Source organism: Sardina pilchardus, chromosome 12 (assembly GCF_963854185.1).
Source record: "Sardina pilchardus chromosome 12, fSarPil1.1, whole genome shotgun sequence".
Taxonomy (NCBI): domain Eukaryota; kingdom Metazoa; phylum Chordata; class Actinopteri; order Clupeiformes; family Clupeidae; genus Sardina; species Sardina pilchardus.
Window position 1 is genome coordinate 10,587,801 of NC_085005.1, and position 17,846 is coordinate 10,605,646.

Below are 17,846 nucleotides of genomic sequence, written 5' to 3' on the forward strand. Positions count from 1 at the left end.
GTAACAAAACAACCGCAATAAAAAAGACGACTGGCATGCACCACCATCAAAACTGATGAGGTCAAGCCAAACTGTGTAGACCACTATGGCTTCCGCCGCTGCCAGTAATCAGACGTCCCTCACACCTGGCCCTGTGCTCTCGCGGTCAGCGTACGCGCTCAGAATGAAAGCGCTGTGTTCGGCCTCTCCTCGAGGGTTCTTCACAGGCCGCACCGAGACTCAGCCTCCGTTGTGTGGAGTGCGGGCGGACAGGAGGTGGGTGAGGCGAGGCCAGGACGTCGACGAGTCGGTCCTGAGACGAGGCTGTTCACACCCCCTCCCACCACCCCCCACCCCCCCACACTCACCGACACACACACACACACACACACAGCCCCAGCCCCAGCCCCAGCGCGGATGGAGATAATGTCTTTCTCTGGCGCGCACAAAAGAAAGTCATTTACATGACAAGAGACCTTTTACACTCCCGAGGGTAAACCCAGTAGGGTCACACTGCTCGCAGGAGACAAAAAAAGAGAAAGAGAGAGAGTGAAGGGGGGATAAAAAAGATGACGAAACAAAGGCGGGTGGGTTGGGGGAGGTGGGGGGGGCGGGGGGTACGTGTAGTGTGGCTGCCTCAGTGAGGAATGGATGGAGAGATGTCAGCACACCACACCACAACACCCCCCATCCAACCACCCACCGCACCCCCATCTGCTTCGTCCAGTAATCTCGCACACTCACATTCATTCACATACACACACACACACACACACATGCACGTCATGACACAAACACACAATAACATTTGAATAGAAACACATACACGCACGCACGCACGCACACACACACACACACACACACACACACACACACACACACACACACACACACACACACACACACACACACACACACACACACACACAAATACAAATATACACACACAGACACTTAGGTACTTTGCTGCTTTTGTTCCCCTCAGTAATGGTACACCACAGTGCTGCTCTGAGCTGCTTCGTTTTGTGGTCCTTCTCATCCCTGCACTCTCCTCTCTACTTCAGAAAATAAGAGGAAAACACACATGTGCACCCCCCAAACACACACACACACACTTTTCATACTTGCACACCAATACATAGGCATGTTCAAACACACCCTCTCTTACTACCACAAGTTGATACACAGGTGGATAGGCTATAATTTCACAGCTGGAATTTCATCTCATAACTCTTGTTTTTATCGTTGTGACTGTGTATTTCCATGTTTTGTATGGAAACCCAATAGATAGCTATTTCCATGTTTTGTGTGCTATTTATCTGTCTGTAGTGAAAGCATCTCATGTGCATCCCAGTAATGACACCAGAGAGAGAGAGGGAGAGAGAGAGAGAGAGAGAGTCCAACAAGAATACCAAGAATGTCTGCAGAGAGCAGCACTCAGTCTAATTCACCAGGCCTCTTAATGGCTCTCATCCTTACTCGTCTGTTTTTTTCTCCCCCTCTTCCTCTCTCTCCTCTCTGTCTCTTTGTTTTCCGTCTTCCCGTCCTCTCCAGCCCTCATCTCAGGTTCAACAACATCACTTTGATCTCCACTCACGGCATCCCAGCCAGTCACGGCGCGGAGGCCACCAGGTTCCTGGCCACGAGGTACGCGCCGTCGCTCTATAGGCTCCCCTTTCACTGGTGGATGAGAGGCAGCCCACTCACACATACCCTCGCATATGAGACTCATGGACTGTGTTAGTGTTATTATCTGTGCCTGCATACTGTGTGTGTGTGTGTGTGTGTGTGTGTGTGTGTGTGTGGATGTGCCTATGATATTTGCTCTATGCTTCCATATCACTCTTCAGATATTTCCTGATTTATTGTTGTTAGTAGTGTGTATGTGTTGACAGAGAGACACAGAGACTGACCTTTGTCATTCTGTGTACTTGTAGCCATGGCTACAGTTCAAGGGTCCATGCCCAGCTCTCTCTGCGCTCCTGGATAAACATAGTGACGGGTAAGATGATTGCCATTGACCGAGCCTCCAAACACGTACTGGTGACAGGTGGCAGAAAAGTCCCTTACGACCATCTCATCCTCTGCACTGGACAACAGTACCAGGTTTTTTAACATGACTAACTGACAAAACACAAAATCGCTTTTAAAAAAAAGAGCTTTTAATGGAATGATATTCTAATAAATGCAGTTCATTTTTTTTACCTGCCATCATGGACTCTGATGTGATTGACTGATGCTTACCTGCAGGTCCCCTGTCCAACTGGGGTGGACATCAGTAATCTTGCGCCCAGTGGCGGCCGCCCTGTGCAGCCGAGGCACGAGAGGTACACGGCCCCAGTGCCCTACAACCTCTTCACCCTCAACGACGAATTCGACTGCCAGGCTGCCTACGGCTGGCTGGTCACCAATTTCATAGAGCAGGAAGGTACGGCATGTTCCAGTAACGTTCCTAAAGCATACACATTAACTCATGCATGCCTACACTCATGCCACATACACATACACAAATACACACCGTTGGGAAGCCTTAGGTTAGGCTCTCTGGTCTGGGCTGGCTGCACTTTAATTCCCTATAGACTTGTTGTGAGATTGTAGCCGAGCTATGACTTCCTAAACAATTGGGGGCTGGTGTGGGATAAGATGTGTTTGTGAAACTGTGCTGTCTTAGTGTCTACCTTCAGTGCAACTACTAAGCAACACATTGTAACAACACACACACACACACACACACACACACACACACACACACACACACACACACACACACACACACACACACACACACACACACACACACACAGACATACCCATTCAAAGCAATTGTATGAATACATAAATGGTACCATTGTTGACGACGGGCTATAGAACAGTTGTAGCACAACAATAAAACCATGCTACAGACATGTATCAAATATACACAACCATACTACCAAAAAAAAACAGGCACACAAAGAAATTCATATAGACTGTCACACAACAACACACACAAACAACAAACAACAGTCTCATAGACCACAAGGGTTTGGAGTGCAGCATTAGTGATATCGCACACATACACACATACAAAAAAAACACACCAAGACTAAACCACGAACACACCCTTACACTCCTGTTTCCTGTGTGTGCTCATTATGCCTAGTGTGCGCCCAACAGCCACAGACTCATTAGGGCCTAATTAGGCCGAGTCAAATCTCTCCCCACTCTCAGACGGACAGGCCCATAAGTCTGACTCGTCCATCCATTTGCAGAGAAGAGAGCCAGGGATTAATCTGCAGCTAAGGGCAGAGGAGAGATCCAGCGATCCGTGCCTGATTAAGCCTATTATATTAGCTAATTACAGGCCTCGCTAACAATCAGGGATGTCCAGCAATTATATGAGAAAATGCAAATGATGCAGGCGCACACGGAGGATATCAATTTGCGAGATTAGTCAATTTCCCAGAATAGAGGGCCCTGTTTGTGTTGGTGCATGAGACGAGATGGAATGATTTGTTTTGGCTTTCACATAAACAAGCCCAAGGTCTATATCAGCTCTCGCTCTCGCTCTTTTTTTTCTTTTTTTTTTTTACTTGTAATATTCTTTGTGACTCCTTCATGTTAAACGAGTGCCGCTCTTGTGGAGTTACATATACAGTAAGGTTTAATTTTTAAAAAGAATTGTCCTTGAGTGCGTGCTTTTGAGGCAGGCACTGAAGTATACCCTTGAAACTCCTGCTTCTGTTATGTGTGTTAAGACAGCTGTAGTAGTTCAGCACCACGGACAGAGCCCACTGCCTGGGCTGCACGGCCAGCCAAGTGCATGACACAGAGATCACTGGCTGAGCAAAAAGACACTTTTACATCGTCAGCTAGAGAACACTGCTGCAATCTCATACTCACATTCAATAATCACTTATACAGTAGGAAACACACACACACACACACACACACACACACACACACACACACACACAATCTATTTTTCATCACTGCAATTGTCATCATTTGCTCCTGTTCTACTACAAATGCTGTACTACAGATACAATTACATTCACATCTGTACATCTAGTAATGCAATGGCTTCTATTTGTGGGGGCAGTTTTGTTCTAGAGCTCTCTCAAAATACCCCTTCCCTCACCACTCAGTCCCATCTCTCTCACACACACACACACACACACACACACACACACACACACACACACACACACACACACACACACACCACTCGTGTATGATTAGAAGAGATGAGGCCCTGCAGACTCTTTACTGAGTGGCTGCCTGTTGCTAAGTGACCTCCCCTGGTCTCATAGCATCAGAGATATTTGCCAAAAGCCTCTGCTGAATCACCAGCAATTCCTGTTCCACACGCGGTGAATTGAATGAAGTGTGTTGTTCATTCTTACTCGTTAGTCTTCTGGTTGTTCCTGTTGTCGTTGTTTCATTTTGCCAAACAGTTGCGTGTTGATTTGGGCTTTGTTCAAAGCTATTGTGCCAAAATTATTCCTGTAGGTCTTTCTTCATATCTAGTTTAGGTATAGGTGTTTCATGGCAGGTGTTGCATCACCCATACTGAAAAAAAAAACCCAGCGTTTCCAGATGGATTGTACTAGTGCTGGAAATAAAACGTATAACTACAGCATGCCATGACTTCTGTGAACAAGCAGTGTTTTGTTTGGCTCTAGGGGACGCTATCGTGTATGGCAACAGCATTGACATGTACAGCTGTGTGGAGGCCCTGTTGGCCATTGGGGTGTGTGGCTCCAGGATACACCTGGTCCACCCACCTACCGACAGCCTGGAGTCCTGCTTCAGTGACCCCACAGTGGGCAAAGCAGTGACGAAGGCCTTGGACAAGAGTGGCGTTCACGTACACAACAGCTACCTATTGGCTCAGTGGAATGATGGACACCACCCTGACCCTATCACATCTGCGTCCTTCACTAGCGGACTAGCGGATGGACCTCCTCTCCGACTGGAGTGTGCTGTAAGTTTATGATCAGAGCAAGAGCCAAGACTGAATAACTGCAGTTGTTGATTTGTGGAATTTCAGGTCTGTCCATCTCCTCATTATGGTTTCATATGAAATGAAATGCATTTGAAGGATTTACTGAATATGTTGAAGCACACAGGTATGCCAAAGTTGCATTTTAAGATTAGTTTATCTTTAGCAGAGATTTTTTAGCAGAGGATTGTGTCAAAAGTGACATGTAGTGTTTTAAGTGTTCTATTCTTCTCAGTACTCCTGGCCGTTTGATGCTAATGCTACTGCTACTGACTCCTGGCTTTCAGAGCTATTAACCTTTTATTCACATTTGCTGTCAGGAGTATCCTAATAAAATCTCTGTGCTACCTTGAGGCATCTCATTGTGGAGAGACGACTTTGCACACAGTCATTCTACCCCAATCCACTTACAGGTTTTCCTGAATCTCTCCACGAAAAACGTCGACTACGACGCCTTTAAGAGCATCAACGACGCCTGCCTGGTGTATGACGGGCGCCTGGTCATCGACACCACCTTCCACACCAACGACTCCACCATCCGAGCCGCGGGCCCCATGACTAAGTTTGCCCGCCGTTACCACGCCGACCAGTGGTCCCACGGCAACTTCAACTCGACGGAGGTGGGCCGGCAGCTGGCCGCCGTGCTTCTGCCCTTCTTCGACCCGACGCTGGAGCTCATCGGAGACCCCCCTGTCGACGCAGACCGCCTCATACCGCTCTACAGTCAAGCCAAGATCCAAGGTCTTGCACATACACACACACACACACACACACACACACACACACACACAGGCACTTTACACTCAGACACTCGGACACCGAAGGACGATCAGTGTATTGGGAAAAAAGGGGAAACACGACAAAGCTTGAGCTAAAATATGAAAGTAAAGAAAGAAAGAAATACATCAATTTCTTATAGTTAGATACATTAATACATAATCTGATCTAATAACACAAAGACACTGTTCAGGAGCACTCTTCACTAACCTTAATGAAATCATGTGTGTTTTCTGTTCTCATGTATTTTTTTGTCAGATTGAATGGAGCTCATGGTCCTTAACTATTCAGCCCGCCCGAGTGCTATCATTGCAGTATTATTGCTCTGGCCTCAATGCGCGTGTCAGCAATGGCCCCTTCTGTGCTCAGGTTCCTGTTCCCTTGATCTGCTAGTGAAAGCGAGGGCTCTTTGTAATGCAATGTGAAAGCATGCTTTTACAGCTCAGCGGGCATTGTCCTTCGGGCCGCCGGCGAGCAGCGGGCACCATCGTGGCTCTCCACTCGGCTGGCCCATCACTCCGCCCGTGGTGATGGAATCCTAGACATCCTCATTCATCAGCTCTTATTGGAGAGAGAGAGAGACAGATACAGAGAGAGAGAGAGAGAGAGAGAAAGAGAGGGATACACAGAGAGAGAGAGAGATGACTCATAGGAGTATGGCTCCGCTGTGTTGTGTGGTTTCTACAAAGCCTAAACAAGGCCGCTCTGCATAAGACATTAACAATGCAACCACTTCTGTTGGTATCTATTGTTACCGCGCGAGCCGTCCTTGAACCGGTTGGTCTCGCTTGCTGAAAACGGTTGCACAATGCTCTTGTGGAACTGGCAGTAGCATCTCTCTGGCCACAGATATGGGGAGATCATGTGTAGCTGTTCAGGCTTCACTCTCTTCGGTTGCGTGTTGTGCAAAGAGTAGAAGTATTGAGCCACGGAAAACGTTTCTGTTCCGTTTTTTTTTGCAGCACCATTTTGAGCGTCCACAGGTCACACACCAAGGGCACCAGAGAGAGTAAGGAGGAGGAATTGGGCTCACCATAGAGGATAAAGACGGATAGCATCCACACATAGCCGCTACATTTCTTCATTTTGACCGACAGCCTCACCTCCACACCTCTCTCTCTCTCTCTTGCACACTCTCTCTCCCTCTCTTGCTCTCTCTCTCTCTCTCTCTCTCTCTCTCGCCCTCTCTCTCACACACACACACACACTGCTGTCCACCTGCTGTACACACACATAGAACATTCTCCTTTGAAGATGCCTGCTCCCTTAAAAGGACTGATCAATAGCTCTCAGTGTCTCCTGCTATTTTACCATGTCAATATAATCAATGCTGATGTTTTCAGCCGTGCTGGATGTTTCTTTTCATTACATTTACAAGGCTACACATGTTCAAATCACATTTCATTACTCTGGGGACTTGGGAGAGGTTGGGGCAGGGCAAGGGGCATGCTGCACACTCAACAGGTCTCATCACAGCTGGAAATACTGTACCTTTCCTCGGCATTGTATTGCAATTAGCCAGAGATCAATTGCCTGTGTGTGTGCGTGTGTGTGTGTGTGTGTGTGTGTGTGTGTGTGTGTGTGTGTGTGTGTGTGTGTGTGTGTGTGTGTGTGTGTGTGTGTGTGTGTGTGTGTGTGTGTGTGTGTGTGTGTGTGTGTGTGTGTGTGTGTGTGTGTTGCGTGTGTGTGTGCTGCGTGTTGTGGTTGTGTATGCACAGGTGCACGACTGCCAGGAGGGTTCAGTTACCTGCATGCAACCAGGCCAGCTGTTTGGCTGACATCCCCAAGAGATTCAGATGTAAGTCTTATTTTAATTTGTTCATACCATGGTGTGTCTTCTTCATCATACAATATGTTTGAGAAGAAATGGTGGTGATATCTCTGTTTACTTGTAGTGTCTGTGATTGGATTGCACTGCAGTGCTGACATGCAGTGCTGCTTCATTCCAAAATACTCGGATTAAACGGCTAAAACATCTTAAGACTCCAAATCAAATCATTATGTTGGTTTAATTGTTAGCTTGTCCCACAGAGAAAGCAGTAATGGGTTCCTGCCATCTCCGTCTTAATAATTGGTAGGTTCTCTCTCTCTCTCTCCTCTCTCTCTCTCTCTCTCTCTCTCTCTCTCTCTCTCTCTCTCTCTCTCTCTCTCTCTCTCTCTCTCTCTCCCTCAGGGGAGGAACATCATCACTGGAAGGACAGAGACGGGGAACTACTTCCGCCTGCATCTTGACCAGCACAGCATGGTGGACGCCATCACCTGTATGTCCATGAAGCCGCTGCCCGTGTCCAACTACCTGTGTCTCTACGGCAAACACGAGCAGTTGCTCAACCACCTGTGCTCTCGCTACGACGAAGGCCTGGTTTATGACCTCTACAGGTAGTAGCTCCAGTCAACTAAAAGGCTTTTTTGCTTGGCAGAGTCATATGGTTCCAAGCATGGACCATTCATAGAGCTGAAGCCTGTGGGTGGGATGAATCGTTGTCTTTCAAACTGCCTCTGCACGTAATAGGCCAGCACTTGTGACCAATCAGCGCTTTGATACGTTGTTCTCTATGGTTGTCCTGCTATCTCACTGTCGCGCAGCTCTGTCGTCACCGTGCTAAGGCGGGCTCAAGAACTTGGTACTCAGATAGAGCGCAGGCTTGGCCTTAACGGTGTGACGCTAGACCATCCCGCTAGGCAAAAAATATGTTTTGCTAGGGCGCGTCTAGATTTTCTAGGCTATTGAACTTGCACAGTGGTTTTGAAAAGATTGCTACTGGTTTACTTTCAGTTAACATTGTCAGTTTAAAAAAGCCTGAAAACATGTACAAAAACATCCATATTTACTTTGCATTTGTCATTCATCACAATATCAAATGGCAATTCACACCAATTCATATACAGTACAGAGGCTCTCTCTCTCTTCTCTCTCTCTCTCTCTCTCTTTTAATTATGACGATCATAGGACCATAAAGCTGTGTTGTTGAGTGCAGTCCTTGATAAACCATGCAGTAAAAGCATCTCAAGGGGAAAATGCCCAAATACTGCACATTCACACAGCTTTCTGTGACCTTTGAAATCATAATGAAATACAGTTTTGAAAGCAGTTCACCTGTTCTCTCCACAGGACCAATACAGGACCTGTATTGTACAACAGATATGATTAGTACTCATAACCACCAATTCACTGTTTTATCTTCTGATGTATATTTCTTCTGATTCATTGAATGGTAAATTGTCTGGGTCAATTGTTGACTCAGTTAATAGATCTTGAATTATAACCAGTGTATCAAATGAATGATCCAACCAGACCTGGTTACCATTATTTACTGAAGAGGGTCTTCACACTGTGGCTCGAAAATACAGTGATCTCACAAAATTATTAGTGAAATTATTACATCTACAAAACATTCTTAAAGTGTTCATTCAAACATACATGGGTTTGTATGATTCTTGCACTACAGTACAGAGTACATACATATAGCAGATCTAAAAAGATCTTGACATGGATGGACACTGTATACATATAGCAGATCTAAAAAGATCTTGACATGGATGGACACTGCATACACATAGCACATCTAAAAAGATCTGGACATGGATGGACACAGCTTTAGGCTTGGATTAGAAAAGCTGTGTAAAACGCACGTAACAGGCAGCCATGTCATTAGCATGATTGAGCTGTACGTCTCGAGCTCTCGAGATACTGCGGCCGAGTCGTCCGCGTCACGCTCGTAAGCCGTCCCACAAGTCTTCCTGATATGACATCCTCCCCCAGTGAGCCACCCTCCTCGCAGCGCACACATTTCCTGTCTGTGTCCCCCTCGCTCCAACTGTTTGTGTGCCGAGAGATCCATGTCTGGAGATGGATGACCTCTTTTCTCATATTTTAACTCGGGCGACCCCTGCGTATCGGGGGGGACCATTGTGCCCCTGCGTCTAATCTGTGTGTGCAGGTGTCCAATCTGCCGGGCTCGGCCGCGGCCTGACAATGGCTCGGCCAGCCCAGCGGTGGTCATGAGGCTCTCTAACACTTATTAAATGTGGATTCCTCACTGTCTGTTGTCACAGGGCCTGAATGCGGCCCCCCTCTCAATGGCATTATTGGAGCTGGCTGAACACCAAGAACCATTAAAATAATTGATTGACCATGCTGTTGTACCCGGACTATTAAATGGGGATGCTAAATGTGTGTGTGTGTGTGTGTGTGTGTGTGTGTGTGTGTGCAGGCGGAATGGTTGTGTTTATGTTTGTGCTGTTCCAAAACAACATGGACACCTTTTGTTTTGTATCATTATTAGCTACTTCCGGGAGAGATGGTGTCTGGCAATTTACCATGACCGCTTCCCTGATTTCGAGGAGGAGATGCACCATATCATGGAATCCACTCAAATACAGGTTGGTCTACCTTCTTTTCGGCCTTTTCAATATTATGTTTGACATTGTGCGAGGCAGTTTTGTACTTTTCCATGTACACGTGTGTGTGTAGTGGTGTGTAGTTGTCCATATAAAATATATATGTGTGTTCCTATATATGGTACTTGTATGTAATGATTCTGTCTCTGTTGTATGAAAGATTAATTAACCCTCCTTTAAGAGGGAGAATGCCTGTGGCAGTGTCTGAATCCTGTTCTGTGTCCAGCTTCAGGGTGATGCCGTGTCTATGCCTGAACTCATTCAGAGACTGGTGGAGGCGAAAGTGGAAATCACAGAACAACCAGAGCATTTCCTCAAGAAGAGTTTTGAGAAGAGCAAGGGATTAGCCTCCTTGAAGAAGAGCGCCCTCAATTACCTTAAGTACAACAGATACCATCTGACCATGTATGCACAGCCTGGATTACTGTGAGTACTGGTACTGTGATCACGTCTCAGTTTCCTCCTGTCTCTCTCTTCTCTCATCTCTCTTTAGCCTACATGAGAAACTCTGTAATGTTGTGATTTCATGAGGGCATCGTTATGACTTTTTCCTTTTTTGTTTACCCTGTATTTTGTCTTCTTTGTTAACCTCTATTTTGTCTTTCTTTTTGTTTCTGAACAAATCAAGTAAATAAAAACGTGTGCACTGCACGAAATTCGTCCACTAGTTGTTTGAATGTAAACTGTGGATTGGAAGAATCCGAAATCATAACAGACATGCTATAGAAAGTCATTCTTCTGCCAGAGCCGCATTTGCGGTCCTTTAGGAGTTCTGGCAGCTGTATGTTAATTGAGCACAAATCTTCACCGCTCCTCTCGCGCAACAGCACACGCCGCTGAACAAACAGGCGCACACGCGCGCGCCCTGACGCATGAGCTCGGCCAGGCATCTATTTTGCCCATTAACTTTTATCTATTATCGCGCGGTATGGGTATTCAAACACGTCAACTGACATGGTTCAATGATATTAAATTGGGGATCAGCCTTCTGTCTAATTTAGTTTTACAAAAAGCGATTTGTGTGAGAGGAATAATGAGCTGCCATACACTTACAAAAAATGCATTTTTATTAGGCCTAGTTGTTTTTATCATTTTACCAAACATTTTATTTTAGCGGTTTTCATGCCTTTTCATTAAAATCAATAAATTCCGGACTCCATAGTAATCCTGAGTTGGATTGTTTGTTTGGTATACTTGCCAACAAATAGCCTACGGTTCGATGAGGGCACAAAACAAAACGAAAATGCATTCTGGAGGACAGTCTTAATTCTTTGACAGTGCACTAATTTAACTTCGCCCCGTAGCAGCTTTATGCTAATGAGCAGAACAATAGGCCCCACAGCCCGCAGCTTGATGCGGCGCTTTCGAGTGGCCGGAAAATAATCATTCCTACAGACAAGTGGATGTGTCAAAATGAGCTCCCGGCACGTAGTATGGAAAGACAACGTGGAGACGCTAGAGTTTAGGATGATTTCCAATAATTTGATTGCAATAGTTTTCCATTTTGTTTAATTCACAAATGTATGTGTGTACCCTGTGAAAGCTATCAAGATGAGCTAAACTTGATATTATTAACACACAATCCACCCCAGGGTCTGTTTACAAGCCTATATCATGATGTGCACAATTTGGAAACCTGTTTTGACATGTTCTGTTTACAGCAGAATTAACTGTCCACATGTCAGGGTCCAGTCAAACAACGAGGGATTAATATAATCATAATCACTTCTTAGACGTGTGGATTTTAGGTAAGAGGAGAGTGATTTGAGACCATTTATAACCCAGCAGTAATCGTTCTTTGCCCCATTTGAAGATCTTTGTCCAGCTGATTACGCCTCACTTCTCTCTCTCTCTCTCTCTCTCTCTCTCTCGACCAGATTGCTTGTGAGACCTATTTTACCGTGCAATTTCCTTTTCAGCCGCATACGGGGTGCAGACTGCACAAGCATGGCTTTTGTGATGCAAAGCAGGGGACCCCCTCTTTTATTAATTATGTATGCGTAAGATGACTGATTCATATGTCCGGAATTCAACTGTCGTATCAAACACATGTCGCCGTCGGCGCTTTGCTCATATCCAAAACAGACAAAAAAACGAAAATAAAATTAAACAATTTATCAGTTTTGGTACAATGGGTATACGCATAATAATGTTTTATGTGTTCCGTATCGGTTCTTTGCTTTAAGAGAACAGAAGATAGAATTGCAAGCACTCTTGAACGCTGTTGTCCACACGATGCCCTGCTTTGTTGTCATTTTCCGTTGATGGGCAACCCCTCCCCTTTTTAATTTGGGATTCTGATGGTCTGGTAGTGACGGACAGATCAGAGCCCCCCAAAGGAGACGCACAAAGCCGAGGCACGTGTGCATTTGTATAGAAACCCATCAGACCGTAAAAAGAGGTGGGTCCCGGCGTGTGCCCTTGTCGGGAAGGAAGGGGCGCGGGACGCATTGTAATATAATAAACCTCAGGTACATCTGCTTAGCAATCTGCAAATCCTCCTACATTTTCACCCGACACCAAGCCTTCCTACCCTCCCACTCACAAATCCATAGGGATCTTAGTTCCATCTGATTGGCTGAGGATGTGGCAACGAGGGGCGAGAACAATGTCATCATTTCTCCTTAAAAAGAGTGCAGCTATGCCTTACTGATGAAAAGCATTTCATGAGGACAGCGGCGAGACGTGAAGAGACCACAGAAAACCGAAATATCATCGGTGTCTGCAATCCACTAGACTCGGGATTTTTGTTTTGACACCATTCGTCTCTCGCATCCCCCCTTTTTCAACAGTGCCTTCTGCTTCGCCACCAAGATGCCCCGAGGATTTTTAGTGAAAAGGAACAAGAAAGCGACACCTGTTTCCTACAGAGTTCGCTCTGATGAGGAGGAACAGGGACAGTTCCCGGTCCTGCCGACACAGGCGAGTGCTCTGACATCCGGCACGATCGCAGCCAGCCCTCCTCGTGCTGCAACATCATCACCACCAAATAGTGAGTCCGGCCGGGACCCATCCAGGCAGGATGCTAAACCGGTTCAGTTCGGAAATCCGGAGGCAGTGTACCAGGCGTTATACAGCCCCACCCGGCCCGTCAGCAAGGAGCATGAGCGGGCATATTTTGAGCGACGCTTCAACCTCGGTTCACCGGTCTCCGCGGAGTCATTCCCGACACCTGCGGCTCTCAACAGTTTAGATCACCTCCTGTTCGCACCAGTGGACCTAAAAATCGGAACCAGCAACAGCAACCGGAGTGGCACCACTAACAGTGTCCCGACAACAACTGCTACAAGCAACACAACAAAAAGACCTTCATCCGACACCAACACCGAGCGTAAGAGCAGGCCAGCGCCTAAAAAACCCAAAGCAATCAGGAAACTGCAATTTGAGGATGAGGTCACAACTTCGCCAGTGCTTGGATTGAAAATAAAGGAGGCACTGGTCGACCAGAAGCCCACACAGCCACATTCAGCGGGCGACAAGCCTCTCGGGGAGTTTGTCTGTCAGTTATGCAGAGAGGCGTACGTCGACCCGTTCGCTCTGGCCCAGCACAAGTGCTCCCGCATCGTCAGGGTCGAGTACAGGTGTCCGGAGTGTGACAAGGTCTTCAGCTGCCCCGCTAACCTGGCGTCCCACAGACGCTGGCACAAGCCAAAACCGCAAAACGCGACGATGGTATCTGGAAACCAAAACCCCAAATCGGAGGTCACCAAAATGCCCGCCGGGGACAAGGGCGCGTCGACCGAGATTGCCAAGGATACCATGCGCGCGGAGCTTGCGAGTGACAGAGACACACCCAGCCCCGGGCTGTCAGAGTCGGGATCTGAAGACGGGCTATACGACTGTCACCACTGCGGGAAAAAGTTCAAACGTCAAGCTTATTTGAGGAAGCACATTGTGTCTCATCACGCCTCCCAAAGCCAAGATGTTGGCCTGACAGCCCAGAGCGAGAGCAAAGCGAAGACGCCGCTCGCCTCAGATCAGGCACAAAACCAAGTGCCGCTGAATCTCAGCTCCTCCGAGTGTCACTTGTGCCCGGTTTGTGGCGAGAACTTTCCCAGCAGAGTGAGCCAAGAGAGGCACGTTCGCCTCCAGCACTCCTCACAGGTGTACCCCTGCAAATACTGCCCCGCGATGTTCTACAGCTCCCCGGGACTAACGCGACACATCAACAAATGTCACCCGTCGGAAAACCGCCAAGTCATCCTCTTACAGATGCCGGTGCGGCCAGCCTGCTAAATCACTACTCAAAACAGTGCCTTCTCATGGAACCGACGTCACGAACCAAGGAGTTTCACAACGCAAGGTGACTCTTGAAACAGCAACAGGATGTTAAAATCCTCCAATGAACTTGAATGCTATATTTTCTGACGTAACTTAGTTTATCTGGAGAGTAAAACTAGACTGTTAAATTATTTTTCTAGGATCTCTGCACATTTGCGATTACGCATTAGCTTCTAGACCTAAGAGGGGGATATCCTAGCTGTGATGTCGTGAGAAAAAAAATGCCTTTTTAATTCACAGGCCGTAAATGTACTTATCACTTTACTAGCTTTAACATAGCTTGTGAATCTGTGGACATTGGAATTTAGCTTTCCCAGACAAAAAAAGACAAAAAAAACATTTTACATTCCGGAAAAATTCCCTGGGCCTTTTAGTGTAGCCACAAATGCCTTGAAATAGAGTTCTCTACATTATCTTCTGCTGTACAATTGCCTTAATCATGTATCCTATCAAGTGATTGTTTGGACGTCTTATTTATCATCAATGCGTTTGTCACAAATCGTAGCCTACACTTATTATTTTTATATAATTGCAATAAATTTACCTTCACATTTATTTTATTTATTTATGTATTTATTTATTGAAAATATTTATTGTTTCGTGAGAGTAATTTGTGAGTCGTGTTGACTTTGTTTTCATTGACATAGCCAAATGTTGTCTCTGTCAGACTTGTCGTCTAAGTTTGCTTAGATGCTTTCGATTAAGTTGAAGTGTACTAGCTTGCAATCCAAGACATGACCTTGTAACGGCCATTGCCTTTAGGTACAATCATTGTTTACCGGCAGCTTATTTTGTAATCATTAGCTCTTAACATGCTTCTATGTTTCTGCAGTATTTGCTATGTGTCCAAATAATAAACAAAAATAAACAACACTGTGGTTTGATAAGCAATTGTTATTATTTTGTTGAACTTATCTTGTGTCTAAGGTGTTTTCCTCTTACCTATAGAATTCTACCACCAATATAAACATAATATTGCCCATGACAATAGCTCACTCTCTTATCATTCAAGTGCCTTATGGGTGCTTATCAAAGATCCCATTAATGGCTGCAGTCTTCATACAGACCAGATCAAAAGCCTAGTGACCTTAAAGGAGTTCTGTTCAACGAAAAAGTACAAATTACAGTCAAGTTAAAGTCATGACTGAGTGCACAGTGCTTGACTGAGTGCTTGTGACTGAAACCATACTTTCTCTGCCACTGCTATGGAGACTAGAGGCACAAGTTACATGTGTGTGAAAACACGGAGACAGTATGGAATTTGCCTGTTTGTGTACCTGAATACATTCCCTGAGTGAAGCAGTGGTATATTACTCTGTCTAAGATCCTCTGGCGTTATGAACTTACTGACCCAAGTCTCAAGGGAGTAATACAGGCAATAAGCCTGTTCAATGGTATTCTCACATTAAAGGAAATCGTCATCACACCGCATCCTCATGCATGTTGCGGACCAGAAACACAACAGGTGTGTGTGCGTGTTCACACGCGTGGTTATGTGTGCATACGTGCATGCAGGCGTGTGTGTGTGTGTGTGTGTGTGTTCACAGGCATGCTTGTGAGTGTGTGTGTGTGTGTGTTTGATTGATCTACATGAAAATAACAGCATCATAGGAAAGTTCTGGAATCTTCCACAGTCACTGAGCATGTGTAGACCTTGTCTGTCTGATACTGTGATCCTCACCTTATACATATATAATGAAGCATACACTTTCGCGCTTGACAAAAAAAAAGAGAACATTTTGGAGGACAAATAGCCTCGAAGGTCGAGTCTGTCTCAGACACTCTTGGTCAGAGCTGTTATCTGTAACCCTCGGATGCACTATAAGTGGAAAGGTGCTGCTCAGGGACCTCAACACACCTGGGTTACACCTGCCCCTCGCCATGGCAACCAATTCCCCTGAATGGAAAAACCCAAGGGTCGGCCGTCAGTAAAGTACTGCTATGTTAGCTGCGAGAGAGAGAGAGAGAGAGAGAGAGAGAGAGAAAGAGAGAGAAAGAGTGTCCTGCGGGATACAGCAGTGCTGGGTATAGCATGGACATGCACTGACTAAGCCAACTGTCATTTTCCAACCACTGAAAGCCCTATTATGAAAACATGCATGAAGAAATAGCAGATGGTGAATGGATATTGCGTCAGTTGGATGGATCGGTGGCACTTACAGTTTGTGTGTGTTTGTGTGTGTGAGTAGTCACACCCTGTGACATTTGGTTGAGGTGTGAAAGAGAATAATCAACTGATATGAAGAAAACATACTACTGTAGGTTTTCGTGTAGGCGGGAGAAAAGAAAGAGGGGGGGGGAAGCCCCATCAAAAGGAATGGGTGTGGTCAACATTCCCTGTCAGCGTCCACAATTCTGCTGCTTTACCAAGGTGCTTCCCCAGAACGTGCAAGTCGCTTAACTTACTGAAAACATTCCATCACTTCACCTTTTTCCCCCCGCTCTCTATCTATACACACAAATAGAGAAACTCACATGTATACCAACACACACACACACACACACACACACACACACACACGCACACTAGCACCGCCCCTTATGCCACTCCCTGTGTGAGTGACAGGTGGGTGGCAGCTGCAGAGCGAGAGAACGATAAGAGAGGAAGATAAAGACCCTCAAACACAAACAGTGCCGTCGCTCTGCTTCACCTTAGAACCAGGGCTACACGCAAGGGCCCAGACCAGGCATACACACGCACACAGGGACAGAGACAGAATCACGGAGGGAGAAAGATAACCAGGAGACGATAATAAAAATATTAAAAAGTCATCATAATGAAATCATGTATTTGCTTTCATTTAGGTGGTCATCAGGAGGTGCACAGGAGGTAGTCTCTCTTTCCACAGTTCTGCAGAAGATGATATATGTTGTCTAGAAGAATATATACAGTATATGTCTATGACAGCATGTATGTGTGTGTTTAGATGCCATGTGTGTGTGTGCATGGATCCACGGCTGTGATTATTAATGTGTGTGAGTGTGTGTATGTATGTGTGTGTGTGTGTGTGTGTGTGTGTATGCGTCTCTATCTGAGTGTGCATGTGGCATTGTTTAATTGGACATGGAGGGCATCTGTGGTCACTCTCCATCCAGCTCCCCCTTCAGCTCCAGCACAGCTGAGTGGCGCCCAGCCCTGGACCTGAGGCCAGCAGTGCACCCTCCCAACCCCCCCAACGCCCCCACCCCCCAACCCCCCCTCCTGCCTGCCCGCCTGACCGCCCGCCCGGCCCACTGCCCCGCGCTGGCCACGTGCAGCAGACCGCGGCGAACCGCCCGTCCTCCCTGACTCACTGACCACACACACACACCACCGGACCGGACCGGACCGGACCACCACCGCCGGCTGGGCCTGACCGCACGCCTGGCCACTCCAATCAGCGCCCGCGCCCGCTGAGGTCGCACCGGGCACCAGTTTGCGGCA

General features: G+C 46.6%; 2 protein-coding genes across 2 annotated transcripts in view; both read left to right on the forward strand.

The window, feature by feature from the left end:
* cfap61 (cilia and flagella associated protein 61) overlaps positions 1–10,791 on the forward strand; it is a 32,950-nt gene extending 22,159 nt beyond the window's left edge. Inside the window, exons 18-26 of the mRNA XM_062550756.1 lie at positions 1,534–1,626; positions 1,917–2,085; positions 2,230–2,407; positions 4,644–4,945; positions 5,377–5,704; positions 7,459–7,538; positions 7,914–8,119; positions 10,027–10,123; positions 10,368–10,791. Coding sequence (XP_062406740.1) covers positions 1,534–1,626; positions 1,917–2,085; positions 2,230–2,407; positions 4,644–4,945; positions 5,377–5,704; positions 7,459–7,538; positions 7,914–8,119; positions 10,027–10,123; positions 10,368–10,571 — 1,657 coding nt within the window. The 3' untranslated portion in view covers positions 10,572–10,791. The remainder of the gene's footprint in view (positions 1–1,533; positions 1,627–1,916; positions 2,086–2,229; positions 2,408–4,643; positions 4,946–5,376; positions 5,705–7,458; positions 7,539–7,913; positions 8,120–10,026; positions 10,124–10,367) is intronic.
* Positions 10,792–12,823: 2,032 nt separating this feature from the next.
* On the forward strand, positions 12,824–15,309 carry insm1a (insulinoma-associated 1a). Its single transcript, XM_062550840.1, has one exon. It carries the CDS (start codon positions 12,956–12,958, stop codon positions 14,375–14,377), a length of 1,422 nt encoding a protein of 473 aa, XP_062406824.1. The 5' UTR covers positions 12,824–12,955; the 3' UTR covers positions 14,378–15,309.
* Positions 15,310–17,846: the final 2,537 nt, after the last annotated feature.

Coding starts and splice junctions, on each gene's coding strand:
- insm1a (XM_062550840.1), top strand. CDS start 12,956: ATGCCCCGAGGATTTTTAGTGAAAAGGAACAAGAAAGCGACACCTGTT.